Consider the following 27,262-nt stretch of genomic DNA (forward strand, 5'->3'; position numbering starts at 1 on the left):
TTTCTATCTCAGCTTTTGAAGCGACAAAGTTATTAATAACACGGTCAGTATGTATTATCAGAGCAAGAGTTCGAAACACTCCGATGCTCCAAAATATAGCAAACTAAGATTGACGGTAGCCACACCCCAACGGTAAACAGCCTCCTTCCCGCGGAAAACCAGATACCAACTCCCATGGATGTGAACCCAACATTTAAGTTAATACAGGTGTGCAGCCGCCACACTTCATTGAAACGCGTTGAATGCAAAGCACCAAGCCCAGATTATTTATTCTCATCGCTGCCAGAATTCCCCCTCCTGAAGACTCCACGCCACTGCAACCACGTATTTTCGTTGAAGCCATAAACCAGGGCGTCTGCAAAGCCTTGGATAACGATGCAAGACTATTTCAGTTAATTTGAATCAAACATGATGAAGGAACGCACCCTACCTTATCAACGGTTCCAATTGCGAACGGTGCCGATTTGCCAGTCGTGGCTTGGTAAATCCTGATTGTTGTGGGAATCGTCCATATTAACATATAGACAAGAGGATAAGTCATCATTTGATATGATACCTGTTCCCAGTCAGTAGGGTTAGAAGGATGGGGAGAATTACATACCCTCTTCAAAACAGGCGACGCTCTTCCTATTCTGGTATTCCTCGGTGCAACTTGTCCTCGACGCTCACAATCCTCTTCAGCACTTGAAGACATGTTCATAGCCGAGGACCCCGTCTGCAAACTACCAATGCCATCTTCGTCGAAAGACATGAATCGGTTGTGGGCCGTGTGGATGATGAAGTATAGTCTGATGTAAAGAGCGAGGATGGTGACGATTATTAGCCAGCGGGGGATGAAGTTGACGAGGAGGCGAATTCGATCGGAGGTGAACCAACACCCTTCTTTCTATCAGTATGGATGATTGTGGAGGGATTAAAGGGGACATACAAGCTCCAATATCGCCATAGCCTACGATGCCAAGTCCTATTGCTGCCCAAAGAATGGACAAGAACCACGGGAGACCCCATACTACCGCTTTGTGGTCTTGGATCCAACTCGACTGATGCCTGTGGTTTGCCAGAATTAAGTATGTGCAAACAGCAATCGTAAGAACCCAATAATCGGCTCGAGGGAAGTCAGCAGGCGCGTTTGGAGTATGTGCAGTTGATAGATCAAGACATACTTTGCACCACAAAAACTTGGATACTGAAACCATTGAAGCTGCAAAATGTCTTCATCTCGGGCTTGCCAATATTGTGGCCTGAAAGGTTCACTGCAGATGAGGATAGAAAGTTTATAGCCATCCAGAAATCACTTGTTGCAAGTCCTCTGATGCGCTATCAGCTAATTTCCAAAGAAGAACTGAGGATACTTCAATTTACAAGATCAACTGATGTCGAAAACTCCGCAAAGGTTTGAAAAGCTGGATATGTTAGACTGGCCTGAGTGCTAAACTTTTCTTTAAACTAACCAAAAAGCTTAGAATAATCCATCCTGCTCCAAGGGCGCTCAAAATAGAAACAGTAAGAATGACGGAATTCAAAACATGGATATTCTGAGGTGATGTCGGGGCCGAAAGCACACCCATTTTCCCTCGACGACAGTGTAAAGATATAAATGAAAGAAACCGCCAGTTATGAACGACATTATGACGAACTTTCCTCTACTATAAGAGTGCCCAAGGAGACTGATAGCTGGCCGTCTCTTATCGCAAATCGACCCTTTTCCTGGCAAAAGAAAGATACAGCTGTAGCCAGATACCGTTTCACGGGTGCGAATACTACCAGAAAAGACTCCGCGCACCCAGCTTATCATGAGGAGTACATCGAGCGAAAAAGTAAAGATATCTTCAAGCTCAAGGGGCTTATCTGTGGATGAGGAAGTATAAAAAGACGTTATTTGATGTGGCTTGCCGGTTTCTGAACTGCAGCCAGAGAGGAAGGAGGTTGTTCCAACATACCTGGTCACTACCGCGGAGGGTGTCACCATTGGAGCAGAGGAATCAGGGGAAGACACGCCACAACGTGGAACGACCCCTCGGCCAGAGACTCCGGCCTCGAATGTATTTGGATATGAAAGTAATCAAAGTGCACTTTGGAGAGGCTCTCTTGGTGTTGAAAATTGAATGGAAATCACCATTCCAAGACTTCCACCCTCCGGCTCTTTGAGATGAGATAGCGGATGTATGCAGCGTACTTCTAACATTGAGGAACCCACGGGTACTATCGATTCCTACCAAAATGTGGATAATTGAAGAGTTGCGGGTTCTTGGCCCCACCGCCTCCAGGTATCAAGTTTTGTGGGATATCCGAATCGCCGTTCCAGAGCGTGGGGATGAGCTGATCTCCGCGGAACCAAACATGATTTGCATGAAATCTCGACTGTGGGGGTGGCCATGATTTGCCCGTGATTGCTAAAAGAAAAAGAAAAACCTTATTCGGCAGTGGCATCCGACACGTGATCGAGGAGTGGCAACTCATATCTTTTTCGAGTCTCGAAGCTATTCTTGGTAGGAATGATCCTCCCTAATTAAGGACGCTCAGGTCTCTTCTTCCATTTCTTGGAGTGGGTATTTTCCGTTGATCGTCCCTTTCCGAGCAATCTGGGAAGGCACAAATTCACTCTTGGTGGGGAAGGACAATCGTACTCGGAAAAAGCAGTCAACGCTGTCCATTTATCTGGGCTGGGATTCTAATGTACGGGAGTTTCTGGGACATCTAAAGGGAGCAGTCTTCAAACGTACAATAATAAAAGTGAACATTTAGAGAGAAGCTTTTGCAATGACCAACTTCAATCAGGGCATTGAATTGAGTGCCGCATTTTATGTCAACAAGGAGCAGCTCGTTTGTTGAATTCGGCCAGACTAAAAGTTTAACATCTGGAAACTTGGAGCACCTCGGTTCTCGGCACTATTATTAGTCTGTCCTAAACCTCCGTGAGAAATAAACATTTAGCAAGCCGAATTTCGCCGAAGTCGAAGTCAAACGCTGCTGTACTCATTCGGCCCTGAATGATGACTGCTTCCAGAAAGCTTAAGTTTTTTAGTCTTGAGCCATCATCAAGATTCAAGACCCGACATGAACACGGGGGAAGATCGTAGGTTGCGATTCGTAACTTCGTAAGTAGCTAACGGAGGGACTACCCCTGCTCCCCAGAAAACTAGTTTCTACTGAATCGTGGAAAGTCTCACAAATATGGAACTATTTCCGTCGAGACCTCTATGTAATTTGCAGACTTGTATTCAGAGCTGTATCTTAACGTAACCTCTATGTCTGAAAGCTATCTAAGATTACAATCTTCTCGTTCGAGCTAGGTTAAACTTTCTTCTTACGTCCTTGCGCTAGCTGAAGTACGCGACTAAATTTACGTGAGGGTAGCTTAAAGATATTTGAAACTTTTAGGTAGTGTTTCAAAGCCTTGTCTACATAGTCTTGAGCGTGCAGGCAGAGATTGGTACACGATAGCTACGCTTCTAGTAATACTCGAAAGCATATCATTGTCGATGAACAAAGGCTGAAAAATCTCGCGAACCGCGGCTCTTGACGGAGAGGAAGCCGTCCAAAGACTTTTGAGGTGTCTGTGCTCAACACTCGCAAAGCTACGGGAGAAGCTGCTTCTCAGCCATGTGTTAGACTTGCCGTCACTTGCTCTCCGCCCCGAATTTGTAGACAAGCGGTCAATGCAGTAGCACTTGTAGACTCTTAGTCGGCTACTAACCATTGATGGAGGTCAAAGTGCGGGTCCGAACTGTGCCAGCGAGTACGAAGTTTCACCATTTCTTCCGCTCTCTAGGAAGACGATCCCCCAAACTTTAAATCAATATCAACGGAACTATAACAGGGCCTTTGGATACACCTTACAAGGGAGATACGTATGCTGACCAGCTGTCAAAAGTCGCTGATAAAGTTCGATTGAACATCTGACACGATATCGGAAATCACACATACCCCACTTGCTGAGATGAAGTTATAAAGTCATTGAAACGTGGGGGCATGGTCAACTTGGCCTCGTGATGGTCGGATCATAAGAACTCCAGATATTGTCTATCCAAGAAAAAACTTCAAAGGTCAAACAATCGCCTGCTATAATTTCCCCGCAGAAATATGCAGGCCCGCAGAAAGATGGATTCAAGACCGTCGAGCGTTTGCTTCAAAGTCGACTGATGCCAAGAGCTCAACACGCGATCTGGAGCCACAGACGCCATGGGTTCCCAAATAAACTTCGTGCATTGCTCAGCAGCTGGTCTGGGTCAGGGCCGTGCGCACGACCCCGGACTGTGCTAATCCCAAAGCGAAAGATTAAAGATTTGAACCTACGGAGTACTTTTGCAAAACTATGAGGAGAGCAAATATAGGACAAGGAAGAACAGCAGGAAAGGTGGCCATCACATGCTTCCTGACCGATTGCAGGATTCGATGACGAGGCGTCGATTTGGCGCTCTGTGGACGGCCTATCACTGCAAGCACCGTTGCACGCAAAGGACGCGGCATGGCTGAACGATTCCGCTGCAGCTGCCCATGGCATGGCAATGCACCCGGACATCCCCCCAACGAGCCCCAAGCCCCAACTAAGGTTTGCGAATTGGTTGCTGTGCAGCAGTGCAGCAGCGCAGTAGCTCGATGCGCTTCAAGATGGTATTGGAGACAATGCAGTCCTCGCAGCCGAGTGCAGGCATCCCTACTATCCCCCCCCTTGAATACTTACAGTGGGTCCTGGGATAACACCACTCCTGCACTGACCAACTCAAGGGTGTATGGCCAATAGCGATTCTGGATAGCACCTGATATTTCCTAGTTGGGGGTTATAAACGAGGTTTCAGGGTGGCGTTACTAAAGGACCCACTGTAAGTATTCAAGGGGGGAGATAGTAGCGGCTCATCATGGCTGCCACGCATCACGTCTGACCTACGGAAATCGTTTCCGCCGAATGCTGTGATCTATATCACCACTTATTAACTGAGTCGCCGCGGGGACAAGACTTTACAATGGTGCACTCGTGTCGCTGAAAGCTTGATTTTCAGCTTCGCAAAAGAGAATGTATGGCCAGCTGGAACTTCGCGAGGATAGCCGAGGTCTTTTGCCGCCCTTAGATTGTTGCATTGGCGTTGCGGTCGGTGGGTATATAAACTTTTGATATATGCAGCCTGTTCGCGTTCGCAGCATTCTATCAACACTTGTCAAGAAACTCTGATGCCTAGCTCGTATCATCAGATTGGCACATGTAACAGTCCACTTTGGTAGGATAAGAGCAGACAATGCCAACGCAGAATCAAGGCACGCTGAGTGAGTGATTTGAATATTGTTGATTGGATACTCAGTAAGTACACGTCAACCCACAGTCCGTCAACCCTTCGAATTGCTGCAATCCCCTGAGGTTGCCTCCTAGCTTCCCAACCAACTTTTCCTTATATCCTCCACCGATCGTGTAATCCTTCCATACGTCCACACATTTCCTTCAAGGGATTTTGTCCGAGACCCAGCTCTCTCCAGTGTAAAATGAAGGGAATGAACTTGTACAGGGAAAGAGTGTAGAACCCTCAAATGTGCCCCAAATTTCCCATCCGTTGACGCCCCGCTGAAAACCATCATGGACCAATTGTAAACGTGTCGGTCGAAAGTGCTCAAATTCCTCGTGTGATCCAATTCGAAATCTAAAATGTTACCCGAGGCGCAGCTGAGTGGTGTAGGTTGGGCTCTGCATAGACCCAACCGATGGTGGTCGACATCATGGCTGTCAGGAGTTGCACAGAGGGCAATGACCGGGTACCACAATGTACCTTTCGTGAGGGCCTCTTGGACATCGATGTTCTCGCTTGCCGTCAACCGATGTTCCAAAGAAGTGAGCCCCTGGATCCATGCATGATGTGTAGATGTAGTAGTTTTTCGTATACTCGCACATCTTGAAGGTAGTATAAATAAATGTGGAGGTAACTGAGGACTCTGAAGACTCTTGTTAGCAAGGGCAGGTGCACGGTAGAGGCTATTCAACTCACCAAGTAGTTGATGAGGCTCGAGTGAAGTGTCACCAAGGGTGTTCGCTAATCAGTACGGGATGAGGAAGAAGAGTACTGAAGTCGAGTTTGGGCGATTCTTGTCGTTCAGCATGCCTTTATATAGAAGATGGACAGATGGGGCAGAGACTGGGCCGGGGGTTCCCTGGCAAAGGATAATAAAAGCAAATAGATGGGCAAGAACATGAACTGACAGACTTTTAAACGGCGGGCACAAATGACTTATGTGAGGTGCACATTCCTTGAGCTATGGCCGTTGCTTGTAACAAGAGTTCGACGGCGGCAGAAACGCACGCAGCCGTTTGCGGTAGGCTGGAGCTTGCAGCAGGGCCCCCAGAGCGGGCAGAAACGAGTAGATGAGAGACGAGCAGCTGCGAGGGTGATCCACCATCTCGTGCTCGGAATGTGAGTGATTCAGAAACTTTCAGACCCCCTACCGGCCGGCACACACATCCCTGGCCCTACGACGCCGACACCTTGACGGCACTGGCCCTGGCACTGACCCCTGGGAGTGTCGCTTGCCCACGGACGCTGACGCAGAGAGGAGGGGTGGGTGCCATGGAGGGGAAGGAACTCAATCGAGCTCTCGAGTCAGGAGTTGCGTACCAGGCTACCAGCGAATGCAGCGCCCGATGCAGCCGGCGTGGATGGTCGTCTGCGGGCTGAGCTGCAAGGCCGTGGACCTGGACTTGGGGACCGCTCTGGGGGGGCTGTCTGTGACCAGCGGCGCATCGCAGCACAAAGAGCAGTGCACCGCTCGAGGGTTGAGGGAGTCTGTGACATGGCGTGGTGTCGCGTCAAGGTGCCCACGCTTAGCGCAAAGTGTGAGGTGGTCCAAGCAACGAGGCGAACGATGCTGGTGCTGGTGCTGGCCCTGCTGGGTGCTGGTGACAGCATGGCCCATGGCCCATGGGAACAGAATGGGAAGATCGGTTCAGTGCTGGTCTGGGCGGCACGGCGGCCTGAATCCCGGATGCTTGCAAGAAACGTGGATTTTTTTGGCGCAGGTGCAACCTGCTGGCCGATCTGTCACCTGCGAATCTGCGATGCACTGTGCCCCTCTTACCAAGATGACAATGCAAGGAAGTAGGGAATGGAGCCACACGGCTTCTTGTAAATCACTTCCTCGCTGCAAAAGAGGCGGGCCTGGCGCAGGTCAACCGCCGCCGACAGCCGCCAAACCTGCCTCCGCACAGCTGTTATACTTGTAGCCGTTGGGATTGATCGTTGATAGCTTGAGCCGCGCTGCTGCGGGCATGGAGCACAGCAAGGCGTTGAGAGATCCACTTCGGAGAAGGAAATCGAGTTCCTGTTGAAGGGTGATTTCCAAGTGCGCGGTCGCCCTGTGATAGACCGAAAGGAGGCGTGTTCAAAGGCTCAATCGTCCCTTCCCTCGACAAAGCGTTTACGGTATCTCCCTTCTCCCTCCTCCCTCCTCCCTTCTCCCCGGATAGTCGAGCAGGGAGTCGGGGACTCAGGGAGGCGCTGCCGTCTTACACCTCGAGGATATTAATGCCGTTTTTAGCCTCTCTGGGCGGTTATCGTTGTCAAACAATGCTCGCAGAAACAACATCTCCACCAGTGTAATTGATGCCAGAGATTCTTGACATGCCATGATGCCACCCTTTGCCCCGGAATGGGACCTCTCACATCCCACGCCCAGAGATTTTGTGTCACCATGTCCCAAAACGGGTACCCCGCGAGGAACGTCATAGCGAGATGAAAAAAAGGAAATTCCATGCACACAGGTCTGTGCGGCGGAACATCTCATCAGGGGTGGAATCCACCTCCTGGGATTTCTGGGAATCGCGGTACTGAGGACGGCAAGGATGGATGATGGCAGCGGGCTGCATGTTTTCTGGTTTTGATGGGTCTTTGAAATCTTGACTTTCGTTCGATCTGAGAGAATTTGAGTACCTTTTGTTTAGAGAATTGACTACAATGTTGCGAGTTTGGGCTCGAGCATAAGCTGGCCGCTTTTCGTTCGGCATGGACATTGTCCATCATACCACAGTCAGCAATATTTGGGTCAATAGTCAAAGTCATCTGTCAAAGCCTCCAGTTGCCAAATTCGGTCTCGATCATCGCCTGTCCGCGTGTGCGGCTCTCGAGCGCTTCAGGCATGAAGAGCTGGCGACATCTGTGCGTTCGATGGTTTGAATAATCCGACCCTTTTGAGACAGCAACGGGTTTGCTTGCCAAGCGCCCACAAAATCACCTTATTGCATGATCGATGCTGGATCGTCTGCCACGACATGCCTAGATATCACCGCTCAAGGCAAAGGCCAAAGCGTCCAGTTTTATGTTGCGGGAGCAAGCGTAGCCACACTGGGGTCAAAGCTGGTCGTCCGATAACTGCCCGGAAACCGTTATATCTGTCAGGGGGAGTTCCCTGTACCCCATCATTCAATCCAGGTCTGGCAGGTTCAAGAAACGTTGAGCGTTATTTATGCTGGTTTTATCTGGACAATGCCCTGTTATCTCGTCGTCGGAGATTGAGAGCATCATACGGAGTGAAGGCGATCTTCAGAAATGGGCATGGGAGCCGTCACCAAGGAAGCCACCGAGGTTCAGGAAAAAAGGCTCGGCCAAACACATCGAAACTGATATCCTGTCTTGGCGGCGCTTTCTCCTCGCCAGCCTCGGCATAGGTTTTGTAAGATCTAAAATCAGAATGTCCATAGCACGGAATGCATTGGTTGAATGTTTTCTTGATGATAGGCGAGGGTTTCAGATTGGCACTTGACCGACGTCTCCTCCCTCCTATGCATGTCTAACATGCTGAAGAATCGCTCTCGCCGTCCCGAAAACCGGGAGTCACAAAAAGGAATATATATTACAACCACTGCAGGGAAGCAAAAAACAACACCTAGCCGGTCTAAAAGGGGAAAGAAGACTTGGCTCTGATCCACAAAACGCCAAATGAATGGTATGTACATGCGCCATTGACAACCGTACAGGAATGCAACTCCCAAAAAGCAAAGAAGCCAAAGCCCTTTGGACGACAACCCGGGCCACGATCAACAACGACAGCTCGCAAGATCACCATTACACCAAAGCACCCATTACTGCGGCCAATCCACCAAGAATACCGGCACCGATACCCGCAACATTATTATGAGGCCCAGCATTCTTTGTTGCCGTAGGACTCGAGGAGCTTGCAGAGGTACCCGCCGTTGTTGTCGTTGAGGTACCGCTTGTGGTGGCCGCCGAAACCGCATTTGTGCCAGTTGCGGTTGACGTTGAGCTTGTTGCAGATGACGAGCAAACCACTGACGCTGGAAGGTTGGTGACACCATTCGCTGCGCATATCTGATGGGCATATAGAGTAGCAGCGTCCTGGTCAGCTTGGTTGCAGACGCCGACCAAGCAGCATGCGATATTATTCAGGAAGTCCTTGTTCGAGCAGATGCAGGTGACGTCCGGGCCATTGCAGCCAGCGATTGTGGAACCAGTTGTGAATTTGGCAACGCAGGGTTGCTGTGACACCTGTCAGTGGCTACAACATCAAGCACTTGAATATGAGGGAATATAACCTACCGCGCAGGACGGGACACCGCCGGCCGTTTGGGCAAAGGCGACACTTGCCAGTCCACTGGCGATAACAAGGAGAGAGAGTCTCATGGTTGGAGTTGGCGATCGGAAGTAATCCGAAGACAAGGGGTAGATAGAGATCTGGGTGCTCGGAGAGAGGGAAGGGACTGATGTTTAAGGAAGCCGTAGATGGAAGATGGAGATGGAAGATGGTGGATGGAAGATTGGAGGAAACAAACGGGAGGTGGCAGTCACGACGAATTCACCTTGGGAGCGGTTTGAGTTGAGTCGCGGCCGTCGGGTCCGCGAGATCTTGCATCTTCTCCTAAATAACACAAGCCACCTCGAGTTGGATTGGTGGGATGCGGAAATCGCTTGAGACCGCAATCAGCCAGAACACGCCTTTCCAGGGCTGGGACCAGGCTAGGTCCAATGGGGAGTAGCTGATCTGTCATCCTGCCCAATCAGCTTGGCTAGACCCACCGCACCCCCCGCTTGGCAAGCTCGAGTCGAAACGGCGAACGGCGATCAGGGTTTGGATTCTCCGGGGCGACCCCAATCACATCAAGGATCGAGGTTGATGTTTAAACCTCGTCCAAACAAACTTCTGGAAGATCAAATGCCGGCATTGAGAGGTTTGGAGAACGGCAATGGGAGATTTGGGGAATCTTGCAGCTTCTGGCTTGGCACGCCTGATTGTGCTGATTTGACTTCTCGTCTCTGGCAACCGGGTGTTGTGCAAAGTTCGAACACGAAGAATCTCCGTACCACCAACCAGCCCTGCCATCCTGTCCCAGCCCAGCCATGTTGGACCGCACCCAGAATGGACAACGCTCAACTCTTCTCGAGTAGAGATGCTAAAATTATATAATTTAGGACTTGAATACGTAATATCGTAAAATAATCACTCTGACTTGATTATGGTGATATTATCTTGCATATGAGACATAGCCAATCAGAAGCCTCCATTTGACTAGCGCGGTTTCGTGCTCCTCCCCAATAATCAAATCCACTAATTTACCCTTTTCCACGTGCCGAATTATGCACGATTTATACGCTATTTTATACGCTATTTTATGCAGTATTTTATGCATTATAATATTGGCGACTTGATTATTATATAATTACGCTGGACTTGATTATTATATAATTGTAATAATTATAAATCGTGCAACCCTATTCTCGAGATCTGCATACGGTTGCTGTTGCGATCTCGTGTGTGTCTTCCTCCTGAATAGCATCGCCTGGAGACTCTGGACGCTTTCTGGGCTAAGATGTGGATATATCCCTTTTCTGTTGTTTAGATTGGAAGACCCTGCCCGGATCGGCTCGTGTAGACCCCTTGTACTGAGCTCTCTCAGCTTGACGCGATGACCGGGTTGCAATTGGTCTGAGATTATAAATTTGTACGAGATGGAAGGAGCACAACATGAATATCCTGTTTCATGATCTTCAAAGCAGTGCGAATCGAAAGCAGGGAGAGCTGGCCAGAACCTATTGTAATTGTGGCTTCCCGATCACATGGATCCTATTCGACGCTATTGGCTGCCGACATTCAAAAGGGGCTAGCCAATTCCATCCCCTCCTCGAATAGGACCACTCGACTTCAGCCTCAACCTCGTATTTGAGACATTTCACGGTCGATTTGTAGACTTCATTCTTCAATGCTCTCGACGGTTGTCCCAACGTTCAACTCTTAAGTCGTCCTTCAACCTTCCTCTCAGGCTTGGTAATTCCGCGAATTGCGTGGGGAACCCCCGCAACCAACAATCAAGATGGGGATGTGGATATTAGAAAGCAAGAGCATGGAGCATGTTCCAGGTAAGGATTGCGACTCCCAAGCAACGAAACACCGGGAATAACATCAAGCAGGCACCACGCGATATTTTGACGACCCAGAGAGACCTCAAGCAGCTACATCTGAGTCTGCCACCGGCCTGAAGTGCGATACCTCTGGTCCTGTTCCGATCATTCTCGTCCCGCAACCAAGCGACGACCCAAATGATCCTCTTGTATGCAATCCTGTCTATGGTGTGATTCCTTTGCTAATACGATGTCCATTAGAACTGGCCACTATGGAAACGCGATGTTATTCTCCTTATCCTCTCCGTAGTTTCGATTTTCGCCACATCTCTTGGACCGATACTCGCAGCGAACACCATAACACTCTCCTTGGTCTTCTTGGTTAAGTTCACAAAGATTGCCGAGCTTACAGGATACTTCCTTTTGGGCGTTGGAATTGCTGGCGTATTGTGCGTTCCCTCGGCTCGCATATGGGGCAAGCGGCACTTGTTCCTACTTGGAACAATCATCTTAGTCTTTTCAAGCGGATGGGGAGGGGCTTCACGAAGCTACACCAGTCTGCTGTGGGCAAGGATATTCCAAGGCATTGGCACTGCTCCTTTTGAAGCGCTTGTCAATGCTGCTGTTGGAGATATGTACTTCGTTCATGTGAGCACCGAAAGGCCCATTTCTCGTACATCAGACTAACATCTTTCGATAGGAACGTGGTAAACGAATGGCATTGACCAATCTCGCTGTCTTCGGTGGAGCTTTTTTCACACCAATTCTGGTAGGAAAGATTACCCACACACTTGGGTGGTGGTGGTCCTTCTACTTTGTCACCATATTTATCGGCGTCTGCTTGCCGCTACTGTTCTTCTTCGTACCAGAGACAGCATATCGCCGATCAACTCACCTCAACACCGATCTAGCCTCTACGGACGACCTCCAACCCCTTAGCAAACCTCAAGAGTCTGGCCGTGAAGCCAACAATAGCACTGAAATCGAGCCGAATATGGCGGCAGATACCACGCAAAGAGAAGTAGAGAAAGGTGTTCCTGAACCTGGAAGCCAACCTGTCTTAAATGATCATCACTTCGCTGGAGCCGACACTCCCTTAAAGACCTACAAAGAGAAGCTCCTCCCGTTCAGTGGCCGGAAGACAGACGACAATTTCTTCAAGCTATTCCTCAGACCATTTCCCCTTTTTGTGCACCCCGCAATCTTTTGGGCTTGCCTAATTCAAGGTACTATGATCGGGTGGACAGTTTTCATAGGAATTATGCTGGCTGCAATCTTCATTGGGCCGCCTCTATTTTGGGGCGAAGTTAACACAGGCTACGCATACACCGGAGCATTCCTTGGCTCTGTCATCGGCTTCCTGATTGCTGGTGGTCTCGCAGATTGGAGCGCCAAATATATGACCCGCAAGAACAACGGCATCTACGAGCCTGAGTTCCGTATTGTTCTTGTGATTCCACAAACGATATTTGGTTGCACCGGCCTATATCTATTTGGTGTTGTTTGTTCAAACCCTACCCATTATTCTTGGGTGTGGTCTGTTTTTGCATTTGGATTGCAAGTTGGTGGTATGGTCATTGGCGCCGTTGCTGCTAGTCTTTACATTGTGGACGCTCATCGTGAGTACATCACGTCGTTGATGTTACAGTCGCTGACAATACACAGGGGACATTGCCATAGAAGCCTTCACTTGCATTCTCATATTCAAGGTAAGACCTCAAATCAATCTTAAAAGCTACATACTTACTTTCGAAGAACTTCTTCTCTTTCGGCTTGACTTTTAGTGCGTACGATTGGATCATAAAAGGCGGCGTTTACCCAACATTCATGTGGATTGCAAGCATCCAGGTTGTGATCTCTCTCTTGGCTATTCCCATGTGTAAGTCGTCTCATCCCAAATCTTCAGGGGCACTCACTAACTGCACCAAGACGTCTTTGGGAAACGCAACAGGAGCTTCTTCCATAAACACGACATCCTCAAGATGACAGGCTTGGCTTGAAAAGTACAAGGAACAGACGTTTTGGCGCACTATTGCTGGAGAAAATGGTAATTCAATGCTGGATAGCGGGTTCTTTCGCTGGATAAGTCTGGACGCGTACATAACTTCTTAGTGCTGTTAGATGAATTAAACTGCTGCTCGATCATCTCGACTACATCAAGGAGGAATGCGTACAGTGGTGTAATGTCCTTGGGTCAAATTTCTGGGCATCAACCTCGTCAAGATCCTTCCCCGCGCTCTCTGGCTATGAACAAGATGCTAGATACATATCGTTGAGAGTACAAAATAATTAAAGTTAAAATTTAGCTACCTCGGCCTCCCTGAAGTCCCGGTACAATGCGGTGAGTCTATCCCGAAGTGGAGAGCTGGACTTTCAAAGCCAGGGTTTTGTCTGGCACATCATTACAATATCCCAGAACTTCGTGGAACATTGGATGCAACAAAACCTCGACAGATATGATTCAAGATTCACTCTTGCTCTTCACAATCTCATTCTCATTGTACCAGAAATCTTTGGAACATTGATACGATGTTCAACAAAGAATGGAGGACAATGATTCACTTGAGGCCAGCGACGGGGTGTTGCCCTTTCTTCATTGGCTGGACAACCTAACATCCTCAACCGCGAAAGGATATCCAGCATCTTCTTCGCTAATTTGACTTGTCAATTGTCTGTAGTATTTTCGTAGAGGAGCTTTATGTGATAGTTCCAAAGGCACCAAAAGGAATGGCCAACACTCCCAAGTCCCATCGAAATATTGAGTGAAAAAACGGAGTCGAGTATCTACCACAAACACCAATCTCCATCCATCGCTCACTTTTCATTCTTCCTCCCTTCCACGATCACCAATACCCAATCTCGATCTCGCCTCAACTCCATTTCCTAATACCAAAAAGTTTCCCATTCACATCTCAATAATGACCAAGTCAGCCGCCCCATCGCCCCAAATGCCCACCACGCTCATGGCGAAACCTATACCAGCGACCACCGTCCTCACAACCTGCGTCATCATGAACCCCTCCATCTGCTGCCTAACCTCCTCACCATTAACATCCTCCTCCATCTCCTCTCCACTCGCAGTCCCCTCACTCTCCCGATCACTAGCCGCACCCAAAACCTCATAAGACGCATCCATCTGTCTTCCCTTCCCTTTCTTATCCCTCCTCACATTGTTCTTCCGCGCGCCCACAGCCGCCTTCTCAGCCACGGCAAACCGTAGGAAGTACTCGGTGCATCCAGACGAGGCCACGAAGAGCGTGGTCCACAGCAGATACGGGTGTTTTTGGTTGCGGGGAGAGAGAATATAGGCCAAGAGGAATGAGCCGCTTGAGATGTTGGCTAGAGTTCGGATGTGTGCGAGAGAGAGCACGGTGAGGTTTGTGAAGGCTTTCGAGGCGCTTGAGGCGGTGGGGAGGGTCAGTAGTGTGGGGAGGGTGAGGGTGCTGAGTGTGTAGGAAAGGCCCTAGATAGACATCTTGTTAGAAGTCTTACATTTGCAGAAGGGGGGGTGGAAGAGGATCGGGGTTTGGGGAATATGTTGGAGGGGTTATCATACCGTGAGGAGGCCCAGCGAAATCGAGCCCACGAACTTGAGCGTCGATACCGTTCTCGAGGCCATGGTGTCGGATCAGGGTTGCGCTCCTGACTAGATGCTCTGGCGTTGTCGAGAGAACTGGATTTGCTTCGTGCCAACAACGTGAGGTTGAGATTTGATATCGATTTCGATGGATTCGTCGAAGCCCTGGAGCTGTCGGCTCTGCGTTAATCCGAGAATGGAATCCCTGCCCGTTGCCGCTCTTGCCTCTGTGCCTGGCCGCTTCTCAATTGCCAGCCAGGCCGAGGTCTAAATTAATTGCCCCGGATTCACAAGTACACGATTTGCGAGCTTGATTGAAGGCCCGTAAGATGTTACGGCCGTGAGCTTTGCACTTATCTTACCCGTCTGACAAGACTTCTGCTCAACTCTTCTTGCTACATATTAACATCATCGTGTTTACAAGCCTCAATTCACTATCAGCAGACAAAATGGCCGTTCCGAGATCCGAGTATCTATCTTCAGTCTGGCGGGATGGCATCTTTGGTTTGAACCCTCTCTTTTACCGGAATAGCGAGCTTACGTCTGCCTCGTAGACAATAAGGTCGTCTTCTGCACTGGAGGAGCAGGAACCATCTGCAGTGCCCAAGTAAGAGCGTTGGTTCACCTCGGAGCCAATGCTTGCATCATTGGACGAAATGTTGAGAAAACGGAAACGATGGCCAAAAGCATAGCTACAGCACGGCAAGGAGCCAAGGTGATAGGGATTGGAGCCGTAGATGTCCGGAAGATAGAGAGTTTGGAGAGTGCTGTCGAGAGATGCGTGAAGGAACTGGGAGGGATTGACTACGTTATGTGAGAATTTACTAGTTGCGATTGTATGGACTTCTGCTGACAGTTCTCAGTGCCGGCGCCGCGGGTAACTTCATCTCTCCCATCTCTGGCCTCTCTGCCAACGCCTTCAAGACGGTCCTTGATATCGATACAATTGGTTCCGTGAGTGAAGACGCTCTTAATATGATTTGTCCCGGGTGTCTCCCCTTCTTCAGACACTTCCGAAGTGCTTCCTTTCCTTGAACTCTGCCAGTAATTTACCGCACAGAGAAATGCTGACTCTTCGTCCTTCAGTTCAATACCCTCAAAGCGACTCTTCCACAACTCATCATCTCCGCATCCAAGAACCCCAACACAGGCACGAACCCCTCGACTGGTGGACGTATAATCTTCATTTCTGCCAGCTTTCATTTCACCGGCATGCCACTGCAGGCCCATGTAGCCGTAGCAAAAGCTGGTGTCGATGCTTTGTCCGCCACCACAGCCATTGAATACGGACCTCGTGGAATAACGTCGAATGTGATAACGCCCGGCCCAATCATGGGAACTGAAGGAATGGCGAGATTGGGAAGCAGAGAAGCTGAGAGCAGTGGTGCTGCTTTCAAGAAAGTGCCATTGCAAAGGTATGGAACTGTGAAGGAAATTGCTGATGGAACAGTATATCTGTTCTCTGATGCTGGAAATTTTGTGAACGGTGAGGTGCTGGTCATAGATGGAGGAGATTGGCGAACTCCAGGTGCGCCAGGTGCCACCAAGAGCCAGTATCCAGATTACCTGCTCGACGACAGTATGCTCAGGCAAAAGCCGGGGAAGAAGTCGAAGTTATAGTTGGTGCGAGCTTTTATGAAATGTAGATCCCTTTTGAATGGTATGATATACACATCTGCTATCATTAGTGCCTGACCCACCAATGGCCATTGTGACCCTCACCGCTACGAAAAGGTCTTCGCACCTAACTTGGACCTGGTAACCTCCACTGCTTTTTGAGCTTCCTTCACTAGTACAGTGCGCTCGCGAATTCGGAGATGATCAGATATCTTACATTTATTTCGGAGCATTCAAGACGGCCGCTCTTGTTCATTCTTTCAAGTGATACAAATCCAGTTGAATGAGGAGAGGTGCTAGTCCAGGGAGGAGAATAAGAATAAGCCAACTTTCTTATTCCAATCATGTTCTTAACCTTGTGTTCGATATAGGGTAGTAGCAGGGGCCATTACCTCTTCGAGCACAAGATTCCCTAAAGAGTTGACGGTTTATGAGTCAAATAGTTACTCCGAGAGCCTTTGAAGATATTTGCAGGGTTCAGAAAGGTGGCCTGATTTTGAATGGCTACGGTCTAGACCCATCTATTCTCCAAAAGGGTAATTCAACACAGCTTTGCGGTAATCGACAGAGATAGCAACAATCCGTCCAGATTGAGAAGATTTACAGCTCTGAAATTTCATACATTCTGGAAACCTGGAAACTCACGTTGAAAGGACGCAAATAGACGAGGCTTGGTCTCGCGCTCAATTATGTAGCAACACCTTGATTTGTCTAATAGGAGCATCAGAAGCAGAGCATGCATTGGCTGGCCATACAAAACCAAAAACAAAACGCTGCGAGAGTTTACTGGATATACGGCAAATGAGCAGAACAGTTTTTTAATTCCTTTTTATAAACGTGGCATGTCCAAAATGAATGCGGTCATCCGAACCTCGTTCCTGGAACCTCGAACTTACATATAACAAACCACAACCCCTTCCCAGCAAGATCACGAAATTGATGCCTCGCATTCAAACTCAATTCCGAGTTGCAAAGTTGCTTCCTCGTTGTAGAGATTCAAGCATGATTTATGACAAGAAGCCAATCATCTCCGTCTACGAGACATTGCCCATCAGTCTTGTCCTTGCGCTGAAACTTACACTGTGCAAGATGGAGCAGCTTCTGAGTGAAGCAGCGCTTTTAAGACTTCCAATCTCAACTTTGAGATTGGACAAACGTCAAATGCTCTATTGTATCTCATTCCTTGGGTATTTATATTTCTTTCAGCTGCCTCGGTCTCGGTTGCTCATCTGAGCTGACTATTGTGGCTACATCAGTTCCTGATTCGCACGGATTTCAATACCGTCTCGTCAATCGAGGAGTCGAAAATGTGGTCCAAGAAATGGAGGCAGCATCCGGATGAAAGATCCAGCGACTTGTAATTGAGAATAGGCCATGTAAATTTTTTGCGTGCATGATGGGAATTTCTTCCAGATGGAAAGGGCCCACGGCGTCCTTCTTGCTCCAACCCCACGGCGAATGTCGATGCCGACAGAAGCCCTTGCAACGTCCCTCCTGCGCCGGAAGCTGTCATCGAAGTGAAGGTCTGTCTACTTGCTCGGAGTGTCTAGACGGTCGAACAATCGCGGCGACGGAAATGACAGTGAGTGCGTTTCCCAGGTCACCCTCCCGCCCCTTATGCGCCGGGCCTTCAGATCTGGGAAATCGAGTTAAGGTTACCCATTCCAACAGCGCACCACACTTCTTCGGCCGGGGCAGTTCCAGTCGCGTGGCAATCGAACACGCCGCGCTCCTGGGCGGTGGGTCTTCTGCGCAAGACTACAAGTAGCAGGCCAGAAGCCGTCACTGCGAGGCCCGGCGCGGGTGGATGTCGTCACAGGGGTCATCAATCACTGCTGCGAGGGTTCAGACTTGTATAAGAAGCTGCTGTTTATGAGGGTCCAGGCCCCGCAAGCTGGTGAGAGTTGGCGCGGTGCGATGGCAAGAAAGCGCTGATTATCGAAGGACAGGGCTTCCCATCGAGAATTTGAGAAGTCAGAGTGGCCATCTACGGAGGCGGGCTCTACTCCGATGAGAGCACTCATTTGACTCTGGAAAAAGCGATGCCAAATCCTTTTGTGTGTTTAAGGGTACATATCCCAAAGCCTGTCGCCGCACCCATCAACGACGACGACCTCGCGATCGCCACTGCTGCGGTCTGCCATGCCAGCTCCAGCCTCGACGACTGTCCGACTGTACGCTCCTCTCCTCGCCCGTGGAAGGAACCCGCCCACAGCTGCTGCCCTTCCCTTTGCCTCTCCCTGCAGTAACCACCGAAACCTGATCGCCTGACCAGAGATGTTTGTTTTCGACTTCGTGGAGGGTTAGGGTCGACTTCTTCGCCTAGAGTGCATCACGCCTCAGGAGTACTCCTTCTTGATTCTCCGCCGAGCAGTCGACGCTGCGACGCTGCGCCAGCCAACGCAGGACAGGATCTCGATCTCTTTGTTACCAACCAAATCCGCACCTGTCCTGCATCGACCGATCAGTCCCCTCGGTGCCACCTATCGATTTGTGTGGATTCGCTGTATATCGCCGCCGCCCCAGCATCCACCCTCCTGAACTCTAAACCGTAATGAACTTGGATTCAGCCTCGAGCGCTAGCTCTGGTCCACCTCCAAACCCCCGTTCAAGTAGGGGTGCTATCGCTGCCCAGCAAGTGGATTTCTCCTTCAAATTTATCGTTGTCTTTCTGAGATATATCTCGAACCCCCTCCCTCCTTTTACTTTCCTGTTCCCGAAAAGCAGGTCTTCTTGTTGCACCAAAGTTTCTGCGACGATTAGAAACACTGACAATTTCACTTTCTCAGAGCCTGTGAAACGTGCCGTTCAAGAAAGCAAAAATGTGACGAGCAACGACCGAAGTGTGGCTTGTGCCAACGGATGAAGCTGGAATGTAACTGGAGAGAAGTTCAACCGACCAAGAAAGACAAGACCTTGGTAGAGATTCTGGACCGCTTGAGGAGTCTTGAGACCAAAGTTGATCGAATTCCCACCTCCCGAGGTATTTCAGTTTCCGGCTTCGGTCCGCCTCAGCCTTCTCCTACCAGTCAACCGTCTTTCAATCCCGACGTCGATCCAAGTTCATACTCTTCTTCTCTACGTCCGAGCCCGAGCGGCATTAAAAGCAATCAATCGTACCGACATTTTTCTGCATCACACAAGATATTAACATGGCCTATTATACAACAAGCATTGCTCCAAGCTCTGCCCTCAAATGTAGGGGATCTGAAAACTCTTGAACAAGATGGAACCGCGTTCTTAGTTCAAATACAACGGGAGACACCAAATCTCCCTCTGGACGAAGGCTTGACAGAGAGACCGTTTGTGGGCATGCAAACACAGGCTACCCGGACAGCAGGAGGTATTAGAACCACGTTTCCTCCATTGACGAAAGATGTTATGAATAATTTGGCGACCGCATACTTCGACACCTTCAACTTCATATATCCATTTATGGATCGACAGAACTTCATTTCGGATACTCTATCAAAAGTACATTCAGAAGGCTTTGATGGAGATGTTGAGTCTGTGATAGCGCTCCTGGTATTTGCGCTCGGAGAAGTGGCAATAGACGGATCCCGTGGCAAACCTATTGAGGTCTACAAAGGGGGTCGCCCTAGTGGAGTCAGGGGCGGCTCGATCACGAGACCTCCTGGAATCGCCTTATTTAACGAAGCGAGGAAACGTATTGGTTTCTGTTTGACAGAATGCGAACTCGAGAATGTTCAGATTTTTTCGCTGGCAGCGTGCGTAGACTCCTTGGACCACTTAAGATAGAAAACGATGTGTTGAAACTGACCCTTATTGCAGACTTTATTATCAAGCGACTTCAAAACATGGGGTACGTGTGCTGCTCCAGAATAAAGAACCCGCAGAACTCACACATTGGTGCTAGGAGTTTTGGAGAATGTCGGTATCTGCCTCCTCGGCTGCTCAGGTTCTAGCCACGAGTTCGTCTATCGACTGGAACTCACCGAGAGGCGACCTCATTAAACGTGTCTACTGGCATTGCTTCCTTATGGAATGGTTTGTTCCCAACCCAACCTTGCTAGTATAGCCATCTTAATCATGGATTCAGGACTCTGTATCTAGAGTTAGACGTGCCACTGACGGGAATTTCGGCTCTACAAGATCGTGTTGGCATTCCCTCGTTCAATACACCATTTTGTGAAGCAGATCATCGAGGAAACCAGTCTTCCCACTTTGAAGCCCATTATGCGTCGCAGATTGCTCTCCGACGACTTTGTGCCAATATGCATAATAATATTTATGAATGTAAGTAACGTGGCGCAATTTTTTTCACAGAGTTCTCTTTCTTCGAGTCATACGTTAACGGGTCTCACAGCAATGGCGAGTAGAGATACACCTGGGACTTCAAATAATGGCGACTTTGGCGGTCCTTCGGCAACCTCATTAAACCAGCTCGCATCACAACTGAGTCAATGGCGAAGCATGCTGCCCAGAGATTTGCAATGGGATGAGGATGATCCAGCGAGCTTTCCCTCCCCACAAGCGTCGGGTGGTTACAATCAACCACTCGATCCAACACTATCCCCACAGCGATCACGCCCAGCACCGCCTCTGTTTACAACTGATTTGAACAGTGATCCTGTCCACTACCCCTACGTATATGACATTCAAGTTGCGTTGTTGCGAACGAGGTACTATTATGCAAAGTATATGGTGCATCGCCCTTTCGTCTACAAGGCATTGCACTTCCCAGAGCAGATGACCCAAGAAGACGCTCAAGGGGTCGCAGAGTGCTTACGAGTAAGTTTGCACCAGCACAAAAGGCGAAATCTTCGTCGCTTCAAGGAGTAAACGAAACTAACAGCTAACACAGGCTTGCCTCAACTGGCCAATCCTCCTTTCACCAACGTCGCGCCGTAAACGCTTGATCCCATGGCTCTTTGGCTGGAGCCAGAACTTCCTCGGAATACTACTCATAATGCACATGACGCAGATCAACCCCATGTTACGGGATATCCGCACCCAGCTCTGCGGCGCTCGCTTCGAGGCCGAGGTGAGCGAAAGCGTAGATTTGATGCTGGATTGGATCGGAGACTTGAAGAACACCGATGCTATCGCAAAATGGTGTTATCGGATTCTCCAGCCTATTTACAATCTTGAACCGTGAGAGGCTGGTTTAGACTCTCGAATCGAGAAACGATGAAGATTATTGATGAAAAGGAGCGTCACGTGCCAAGCGAGGTTTGGCAGCTCTATCTACCTATCGTGATGCGATGAGGGGCATCAAGGAGGGCGTGAGAGGCGGAGCGAGAATCTCTATCCCAGAATGATGAATATTCAGATTGCAATTACATTATATTCTACATGGAACAAAACAAAACGGCGATCAGGGCCCGGGTGAGTGAGTGATGAGCTTCACTTCGGTCCAAGCTACGGGAGTTACGCAGAGCATAAATCAACACATTCTCAAGATTGGCTTGACCGGGCTAAAGGGTACGCAGATTCAGTGCACGCAACATTATTGTTTTCATTATCGTGAAGGTGGAGCTCTTCGAGGTATTTTATCTGTATGTGCAGAAAATCACCGGAAGCGTAGAGGTTTCGTATCGAGAAGCCTAAAAGCCCTGCTGGCGATGCCACTTCTCCTCCCATCCAGGGAAATACGGACTTTCGCACAAGGTAGTCACCTGCCACTCCTCTTCCTCTTTATTCTCAGGCTTCACCACCCCGTTTGCAACTTGCTCTCTAGCGTACTCCTCTAGCTCAGGCACACAAACATGCTCCACGTGCCACGTGTTCTTATACTCCATCAGGTTCTTCTTCCCCTCCTTCAAGATCTTGAGAAGGAGTGCAGGAATATACGGCTCATCGCGAAACTCCTTGACCGGTGTAAACAACGCCTTGAAATTGAAGACAATACCGCCACTCAGCGGGAGTCTCCGCAACGTTTGCCAGTCAACCCTCAAATAGCACTCGTCGATCGTCAAATCCTGCTTCTGGATCTCTCGAAGCTTCTCGTGGGGGTGACCAGGTGGCATAAATAAGGGAGTATCGACCTCCAAGCCCCAGCTTCCGCGCTGGATGGGCGCGTTGGTGGGCATCTTGCTGAAGTAGCGATCCATGCTGAAGGACATCCTCTCCTTGTAGTCTGGGATCGGTTGGTGGATTTCTTTGAGCTGCATCCCGATCTTCGTGGACACGTTCCAGCCGAGCGAACTGCAGATGACGCCGGCGCGGAAGTAGTACATGCCATCCTCCTCGTTGCGCAAGACGATCGCGAAGTCTTCGGGGACATTGTTAAGAAGGATGTGAAGTGGGTGGAAGCGCTTGATCTCCGTTTTCGTCCCAAGAAGTTTGTTCTGGAAGATCTTCTTGTCTGGTGATAACGAGAAGCAGGTCGGGTATCTGGCGCAGTAGAATTGAAGACACATTTCCATGAGCTCTTTGCAGACAAGTTCGGAGCCGGGTAAGTAGTCGAGGACTTTGGCTCCATGTTCTCTAAAGAGTTCTTGACGTTGCTTGACTCGTTCTACGTAGTTGTTCTCAACCTCCAGCCACCAATTTGGTTCCATTTTGGTCAAGGCTACATACACATCAGTCAGTGGTAACCCTGGAATGGCCGCTTACTTACACATAGTCTGGTGATACGCCCATCTGAAGGGCCGATAGGGTCGTGGCAAGGCTTTTGTAGAATCAAAGTTTTCATACGGTTCAGGAAGTGGGACACCGCTCAGAACATCGTATGCTGGAAAGTCACCCATCGCCTTGATCTCCGCTGTCGAGAAGCCGGTTGGAGTGTATTTGGGAACATCGTTGTCGAGACAGTATGATCGAGTAGTTGGCAGTATGTTCTTCACCAGAAATTCGACGGATGGTTCAACGGCAGTGGAAATCTTGGAATTGGCATCCACAGCCTTGTCAGCTAGCTCGGGAAGAATACATCGTCGAGATGGTGGGAAGGCCGTGACGAAGTCCGGATTGCACGAGGCTGGCGATTCTTTGCTGATCGAGAGCGAGCGAGGCGGCGTGGAGGCTCCTGAAAAGCGCCTGTGCTTGTGGAAATGAAGTTTGTGTAGGACTGCATCCCGATACTGTTTGCTGAAGGCGAGAACAGCCAGAGATGACACCAGGCATATGGCTCCCAGGCCGAGAACCCATTGATTTGGCAGCAGTGAGAACTTCATCGGGGCACGTCGGGAAACTCCAATTGAGTGCCGAACTAGAGAGGATGACCAGTGAGGGCGAGTTCTCAAGATCGAGGCTATGTGAGCTCGAACGTAAGAGAGGACGAGAAGTGAGTAAAATCTTCCAAGGCGAATTGGGTGAGGGGTGAATGCGGTATATAAAGTGCCTCTTACTCTTATCGAGGCAGGAACATTGGGTTATCAGTTCGATCAGAGACACCCGCCCGCCAGTCTGCAGAAAAGGACGGAGAAGAAGGTGTGGGGTTGAACTCAAAGAGGTTAAAGGGACTGTCATATGGCACGATTGTTTGCTTAAGAACAGATAGCCTCGTCGAGATACAGCGCGGCCGGGCTACGGCAGATAATTGCTAAGAGACTTGGGGGTTCCTCCAGCGGGACGTTTCTTTTCGCAAGATTTGCCCAGACAAAGACACCCTCCCGCGAGGGGTATGGAATAGCACCATCAAGGACCACCCAGCAGTGGATGTCCAGCCATGCACGGGTCCTTGAACGGCAGAGGTGCAGAGTGCAATGCAAGCCTTGGCGGTAATGTCTGGGTAACAAGACCCTATCAGTACATTGCGTGCGTTGCACCTTCCGGGCTATCCCCATCTGCAAAGACGGCTGGATCGAACTTCCTTTTTGGGTTATAAATACGCCCATCTCGACCCCGCCTCAAGTGTAACTACCCACGTGATGCGCTCTTAAATCCGATCGAAGTCTGATCGAAATTCGTTAAAGAGGTGGATGAGATTCAGCTTGTTGTCTTGTAGAACACAATGAAAATAGAAGTGAATGTGGATGGGGATGGGAGGGAATGGAATTGGGACATTGTTGGACGGGAACATGCCTATCAAACTATATCTCGTTTTTCAGTGCGGTCTCGGGCCATAATAATAAAAGTACACCTGGTATAACGCAAAGGGTATATGGCAAAATATAAACCGCCGGCTGGCTCAGACGTATTCCTACAAACCAGTTCACCTGCCTGGTCCAAGGGTATCCAAGATCCAAGCCCCCTGATGCTCCACTGACCCCAAGATTGATCCCAGAACTCCAGACGACAACACAACGTTAGCGAGCACCCAACGACACACAACGCCATCGCCGAAATGCAACAAATTAATCGTCCTTAACTCTTAACCGCTCGTCATCTTCTTGAACCGACTGAAAAGTCCTCCTGCAGCGCTTGGTGCTCTGCTGTTGTCGACAAAGCTCGAATCTCTGCGGTTGCTGGATCTTCGCCCATTTTCCTGGCTTCCTTCGGAGCTTTTGACCTCAGCGCGTCTTGATTCGCGTCTTCGTCGACGCTCCTCTTGGTCGTCCTCGGTCACATCGTCATATTTCGAATGTCGGCGCGACTTTCTTCCACTGGTCCTCTCTCTGTCCTCAGGAGTCCTGTCGTCGACAGGAGGTATATCCTCGGGTGGTGGCGGGGCATCTGAATGGTCTTGAACCCACGAATCGGTCCCGGAGTGTGGCCAACCAGTCTTCTTCTCCTTGCCCTTCGAATTCTCCTTCCTATCCCTGTAGACTGGACCTTCAGCAGGAATGTAGTTGTCGACAATCGGGGCAGACTTGCGACGGCTCGTTCTCGGGGTATCGCCTCCCTCACGTGCTGCACGTCGCTCCTCACGTCTCCTGCGGCGCTCTTCATCACCGTCAGCGTCCATGTGAGATCGTCGACGATCCGATGATCGAGGTTCAACATCAGCTTCACGCTCCGCGGCCTTCCTGGCGCGACGCCTCTCGGCGCGTTCGGCTTCTTTGGCCTCAGCAGCTTCACGATCAGCATCTTCCTTCTCACGCGCGGCACGTCTGGCAGCACGCTTGGCATCTTTCTCCTCTTGACGGCGAGCCTCGGCCTCAGCCTCCAGTCTCCGCCGTCGTTCACGTCTCTCCTCATCCTTTGCTCTTCGCGCCTCCTCGGCAGCTTTCTCGGCAGCGCCACGTTCTGCCCTCCGAGCCCGTCTGGCCCGTCTGACCTCTTCTTCGTCAATATCCTCATCGTCCTTGGCTGGGCGTTTGATCTTCCGGTCTTCGCGGCGAAGGTCTCGTCTGCCTTCATCAGTCATAGCAGTGGATCGACGTTTAGATTCGGGACGAGATTTTGACAGCAGTCCACCAAATAATCCACCAATTCCAGCAGCAGCAGCCTTCTTGGCACTCGAGTCGGCCCTCCTCAATACAGGTGGTGGTAGCGCCTCTGATGGGCCTCCGGCATCAACCATGACAATATCCTCGTCTTGTCTTGTCTGTTTCTCGTTCTTTGCGTTAGCACTTGGCTCTCTCGTCAAGGTCCGTCGTCGAGTTGGCGGATCGACACTTGAAGGCGGCATTGGGACAGCCGGCGGCGGGGCGTCAGTTACCTTCGATTTTCCTTTGCGATCGCGACTTGACTTCTCCGGGCTGGGAGCGTCGTCATTTTTATCAACCATGACAAGATCTTCATCATCGTCCACACCTTCATGGAAGTTAGTCTTCTCTTCGCGAAGTTTTGGAGAATGCGACCTCAACATACCACGTGATTTGCTCTTCCTTTCGGACTTGCTTCTGGACAGCTTGTTCGGAGTGACGCCAAGCATCCTCGCAGCCTTTTCAGACATCTCAGGTGGTGGCGACGGGATTCCATGGTCTTCGACGACAGATTGGCGACGCGAACTCGATCTGCCTGATGTGCTCGGTCGACGTTCGGTCACAGATCTCGACCTCGACAACGGCTTCGAGGCGCCGAACATGCTTGTAAGACCTCGAGACAAGGGTGGTCTATCAACCTTCTCAGACGATGATCCCTTCGAAGAGTCCTTTTCTTCCTTCTCAGAAGGCTTCTTCGATGATGATTTTGAGCGTTTCAAGTCAGAGTCCTTCGATTTCCTCTCCTCCTTCACGGGATGTGGCGACTCCTCGGAACGGCGATCCTTGGAAGACTTTTTTTCATCCTTCTTCGGAGCGGGAGCGGCAGCGGCGCCCCATGCGCCCCAAGAAGAAGATCCATCGCGAACGACCCGAGGGCGCTCTTTCTTCGACGAAGATTTGGATTCTTTAGATTCTTTAGGTTCTGGCGGTGGGGTCGGAGGTCCAGCGGGTACGACCTTTTCCTTTTTCTTTTCGGGTTCTTTCTCTTTGCTGAATGATTTGCTCTTGCTCGATTTCTTGTCAGGCATAACTATCGAGTCAACAGTCTCATCGTCCTCCGCAGGAAAGCTACCAGGGACTTCTTTTGACGAGGAAACGTTCTTTGTCCACGCGTTGTTCTCTTCGGCGGTGTCTTTGTCCTTTTTGGAGCTGGATTTGAGGTTTGTTATGGTTTGCGACTTGGAGAGGCTGGATTTCTTCTTATCCTCCTTGAGTGGCGCGGGAGGTGGCGGTGGGGGAGGAGATGGAGGTGGAGGTGGCGCGACTTTTTCGACCTCCTTCTCTTTGGCTGACTCAAACGCCTTCAGCCTGTCAGCAATCTTACCGCCGACTGGTTTCTTCGTCACTACTGATGCCTTCATCGAGGTCGATACAGATGCAGACTGCAAAGAGGTTGTCGTGGCCTTGGAGTTAGCACCTTCTGGAAGCTTTGCTTTGTCAGCAGCAATCTCGCCTCTTGACGCCTCCTT

At 49.9% G+C, this 27,262-nt stretch overlaps 10 protein-coding genes across 10 annotated transcripts; 4 read left to right on the forward strand and 6 right to left on the reverse strand.

The window, feature by feature from the left end:
• Positions 1 to 2: 2 nt before the first annotated feature.
• On the reverse strand, positions 3 to 1,711 carry K444DRAFT_253872 (uncharacterized protein). Its single transcript, XM_024871349.1, has 7 exons — positions 1,452 to 1,711; positions 1,363 to 1,403; positions 1,164 to 1,309; positions 929 to 1,105; positions 602 to 879; positions 431 to 556; positions 3 to 383 (listed from the first exon to the last, which is right to left on the reverse strand). The coding sequence occupies exons 1-7, from the start codon at positions 1,566 to 1,568 to the stop codon at positions 264 to 266; spliced, it is 1,005 nt and encodes a 334-aa protein (XP_024729025.1). The 5' UTR covers positions 1,569 to 1,711; the 3' UTR covers positions 3 to 263.
• Positions 1,712 to 5,713: 4,002 nt separating this feature from the next.
• On the reverse strand, positions 5,714 to 5,878 carry K444DRAFT_544591 (uncharacterized protein; the record flags this gene model as incomplete). Its single annotated transcript, XM_024876062.1, has 1 exon — positions 5,714 to 5,878. The coding sequence occupies one exon, from the start codon at positions 5,876 to 5,878 to the stop codon at positions 5,714 to 5,716; it is 165 nt and encodes a 54-aa protein (XP_024729026.1).
• Positions 5,879 to 6,207: 329 nt separating this feature from the next.
• On the forward strand, positions 6,208 to 7,080 carry K444DRAFT_637336 (uncharacterized protein; the record flags this gene model as incomplete). The annotated part of the gene is made up of 2 exons (XM_024884110.1): positions 6,208 to 6,395; positions 6,531 to 7,080. The coding sequence occupies 2 exons, from the start codon at positions 6,208 to 6,210 to the stop codon at positions 7,078 to 7,080; spliced, it is 738 nt and encodes a 245-aa protein (XP_024729027.1).
• Positions 7,081 to 9,038: 1,958 nt separating this feature from the next.
• On the reverse strand, positions 9,039 to 9,614 carry K444DRAFT_637337 (uncharacterized protein; the record flags this gene model as incomplete). Its single annotated transcript, XM_024884111.1, has 2 exons — positions 9,039 to 9,470; positions 9,531 to 9,614. 2 exons carry the CDS (start codon positions 9,612 to 9,614, stop codon positions 9,039 to 9,041), a joined length of 516 nt encoding a protein of 171 aa, XP_024729028.1.
• A 1,511-nt stretch (positions 9,615 to 11,125) lies between these two features.
• On the forward strand, positions 11,126 to 13,633 carry K444DRAFT_621271 (MFS transporter-like protein). The gene is made up of 7 exons (XM_024881864.1): positions 11,126 to 11,345; positions 11,397 to 11,536; positions 11,589 to 11,975; positions 12,028 to 12,946; positions 12,993 to 13,036; positions 13,083 to 13,206; positions 13,257 to 13,633. Exons 1-7 carry the CDS (start codon positions 11,300 to 11,302, stop codon positions 13,325 to 13,327), a joined length of 1,731 nt encoding a protein of 576 aa, XP_024729029.1. The 5' UTR covers positions 11,126 to 11,299; the 3' UTR covers positions 13,328 to 13,633.
• Positions 13,634 to 15,215: 1,582 nt separating this feature from the next.
• Positions 15,216 to 16,583, forward strand: K444DRAFT_621273 (NAD(P)-binding protein). Its single transcript, XM_024881865.1, has 4 exons — positions 15,216 to 15,408; positions 15,459 to 15,717; positions 15,768 to 15,858; positions 15,991 to 16,583. Exons 1-4 carry the CDS (start codon positions 15,354 to 15,356, stop codon positions 16,522 to 16,524), a joined length of 939 nt encoding a protein of 312 aa, XP_024729030.1. The 5' UTR covers positions 15,216 to 15,353; the 3' UTR covers positions 16,525 to 16,583.
• A 1,102-nt stretch (positions 16,584 to 17,685) lies between these two features.
• K444DRAFT_621274 (uncharacterized protein) lies at positions 17,686 to 18,483 on the reverse strand. The gene is made up of 2 exons (XM_024881866.1): positions 18,466 to 18,483; positions 17,686 to 18,418 (listed from the first exon to the last, which is right to left on the reverse strand). Exon 2 carries the CDS (start codon positions 18,032 to 18,034, stop codon positions 17,774 to 17,776), a length of 261 nt encoding a protein of 86 aa, XP_024729031.1. The 5' UTR covers positions 18,035 to 18,418; positions 18,466 to 18,483; the 3' UTR covers positions 17,686 to 17,773.
• Positions 18,484 to 18,766: 283 nt separating this feature from the next.
• Positions 18,767 to 21,811, forward strand: K444DRAFT_254237 (uncharacterized protein). The gene is made up of 7 exons (XM_024871351.1): positions 18,767 to 19,155; positions 19,311 to 20,249; positions 20,314 to 20,344; positions 20,399 to 20,529; positions 20,582 to 20,778; positions 20,849 to 21,273; positions 21,347 to 21,811. The coding sequence occupies exons 1-7, from the start codon at positions 19,076 to 19,078 to the stop codon at positions 21,638 to 21,640; spliced, it is 2,097 nt and encodes a 698-aa protein (XP_024729032.1). The 5' UTR covers positions 18,767 to 19,075; the 3' UTR covers positions 21,641 to 21,811.
• Positions 21,812 to 21,958: 147 nt separating this feature from the next.
• Positions 21,959 to 23,907, reverse strand: K444DRAFT_602903 (uncharacterized protein). Its single transcript, XM_024878748.1, has 2 exons — positions 23,105 to 23,907; positions 21,959 to 23,056 (listed from the first exon to the last, which is right to left on the reverse strand). The coding sequence occupies exons 1-2, from the start codon at positions 23,655 to 23,657 to the stop codon at positions 22,089 to 22,091; spliced, it is 1,521 nt and encodes a 506-aa protein (XP_024729033.1). The 5' UTR covers positions 23,658 to 23,907; the 3' UTR covers positions 21,959 to 22,088.
• Positions 23,908 to 24,463: 556 nt separating this feature from the next.
• Positions 24,464 to 26,118, reverse strand: K444DRAFT_621280 (uncharacterized protein). The gene has a single exon (XM_024881867.1). The coding sequence runs from the start codon at positions 26,093 to 26,095 to the stop codon at positions 24,797 to 24,799; it is 1,299 nt and encodes a 432-aa protein (XP_024729034.1). The 5' UTR covers positions 26,096 to 26,118; the 3' UTR covers positions 24,464 to 24,796.
• Between the last annotated feature and the right edge of the window lie 1,144 nt (positions 26,119 to 27,262).

The sequence above is a fragment of the Hyaloscypha bicolor genome, assembly GCF_002865645.1.
Source record: "Hyaloscypha bicolor E unplaced genomic scaffold K444scaffold_182, whole genome shotgun sequence".
Taxonomy (NCBI): Eukaryota; Fungi; Ascomycota; class Leotiomycetes; order Helotiales; family Hyaloscyphaceae; genus Hyaloscypha; species Hyaloscypha bicolor.

What these genes read in the sequence shown, in the direction of transcription:
- K444DRAFT_621274 (XM_024881866.1), bottom strand. Translation starts at nt 18,034, where the DNA reads ATGACAGCTTCCGGCGCAGGAGGGACGTTGCAAGGGCTTCTGTCGGCA.
- K444DRAFT_254237 (XM_024871351.1), top strand. Translation starts at nt 19,076, where the DNA reads ATGAACTTGGATTCAGCCTCGAGCGCTAGCTCTGGTCCACCTCCAAAC. An exon ending in CAGATTTTTTCGCTGGCAGC is followed by an intron (nt 20,250 to 20,313) that starts GTGCGTAGACTC and finishes CCCTTATTGCAG; the next exon opens with ACTTTATTATCAAGCGACTT. An exon ending in CATTGCTTCCTTATGGAATG is followed by an intron (nt 20,530 to 20,581) that starts GTTTGTTCCCAA and finishes TCATGGATTCAG; the next exon opens with GACTCTGTATCTAGAGTTAG.
- K444DRAFT_621273 (XM_024881865.1), top strand. Translation starts at nt 15,354, where the DNA reads ATGGCCGTTCCGAGATCCGAGTATCTATCTTCAGTCTGGCGGGATGGC. An exon ending in GGAGGGATTGACTACGTTAT is followed by an intron (nt 15,718 to 15,767) that starts GTGAGAATTTAC and finishes GACAGTTCTCAG; the next exon opens with TGCCGGCGCCGCGGGTAACT. An exon ending in ATATCGATACAATTGGTTCC is followed by an intron (nt 15,859 to 15,990) that starts GTGAGTGAAGAC and finishes TTCGTCCTTCAG; the next exon opens with TTCAATACCCTCAAAGCGAC.
- K444DRAFT_621271 (XM_024881864.1), top strand. Translation starts at nt 11,300, where the DNA reads ATGGGGATGTGGATATTAGAAAGCAAGAGCATGGAGCATGTTCCAG. An exon ending in GAGATATGTACTTCGTTCAT is followed by an intron (nt 11,976 to 12,027) that starts GTGAGCACCGAA and finishes ATCTTTCGATAG; the next exon opens with GAACGTGGTAAACGAATGGC. An exon ending in TTACATTGTGGACGCTCATC is followed by an intron (nt 12,947 to 12,992) that starts GTGAGTACATCA and finishes GACAATACACAG; the next exon opens with GGGACATTGCCATAGAAGCC.
- K444DRAFT_253872 (XM_024871349.1), bottom strand. Translation starts at nt 1,568, where the DNA reads ATGGGTGTGCTTTCGGCCCCGACATCACCTCAGAATATCCATGTTTTG. An exon ending in CTATGGCGATATTGGAGCTT is followed by an intron (nt 880 to 928) that starts GTATGTCCCCTT and finishes GATAGAAAGAAG; the next exon opens with GGTGTTGGTTCACCTCCGAT. An exon ending in CAATTGGAACCGTTGATAAG is followed by an intron (nt 384 to 430) that starts GTAGGGTGCGTT and finishes TAACTGAAATAG; the next exon opens with TCTTGCATCGTTATCCAAGG.
- K444DRAFT_602903 (XM_024878748.1), bottom strand. Translation starts at nt 23,657, where the DNA reads ATGAAGTTCTCACTGCTGCCAAATCAATGGGTTCTCGGCCTGGGAGCC. An exon ending in GGCGTATCACCAGACTATGT is followed by an intron (nt 23,057 to 23,104) that starts GTAAGTAAGCGG and finishes ATGTGTATGTAG; the next exon opens with CCTTGACCAAAATGGAACCA.
- K444DRAFT_621280 (XM_024881867.1), bottom strand. Translation starts at nt 26,095, where the DNA reads ATGGTTGATAAAAATGACGACGCTCCCAGCCCGGAGAAGTCAAGTCGC.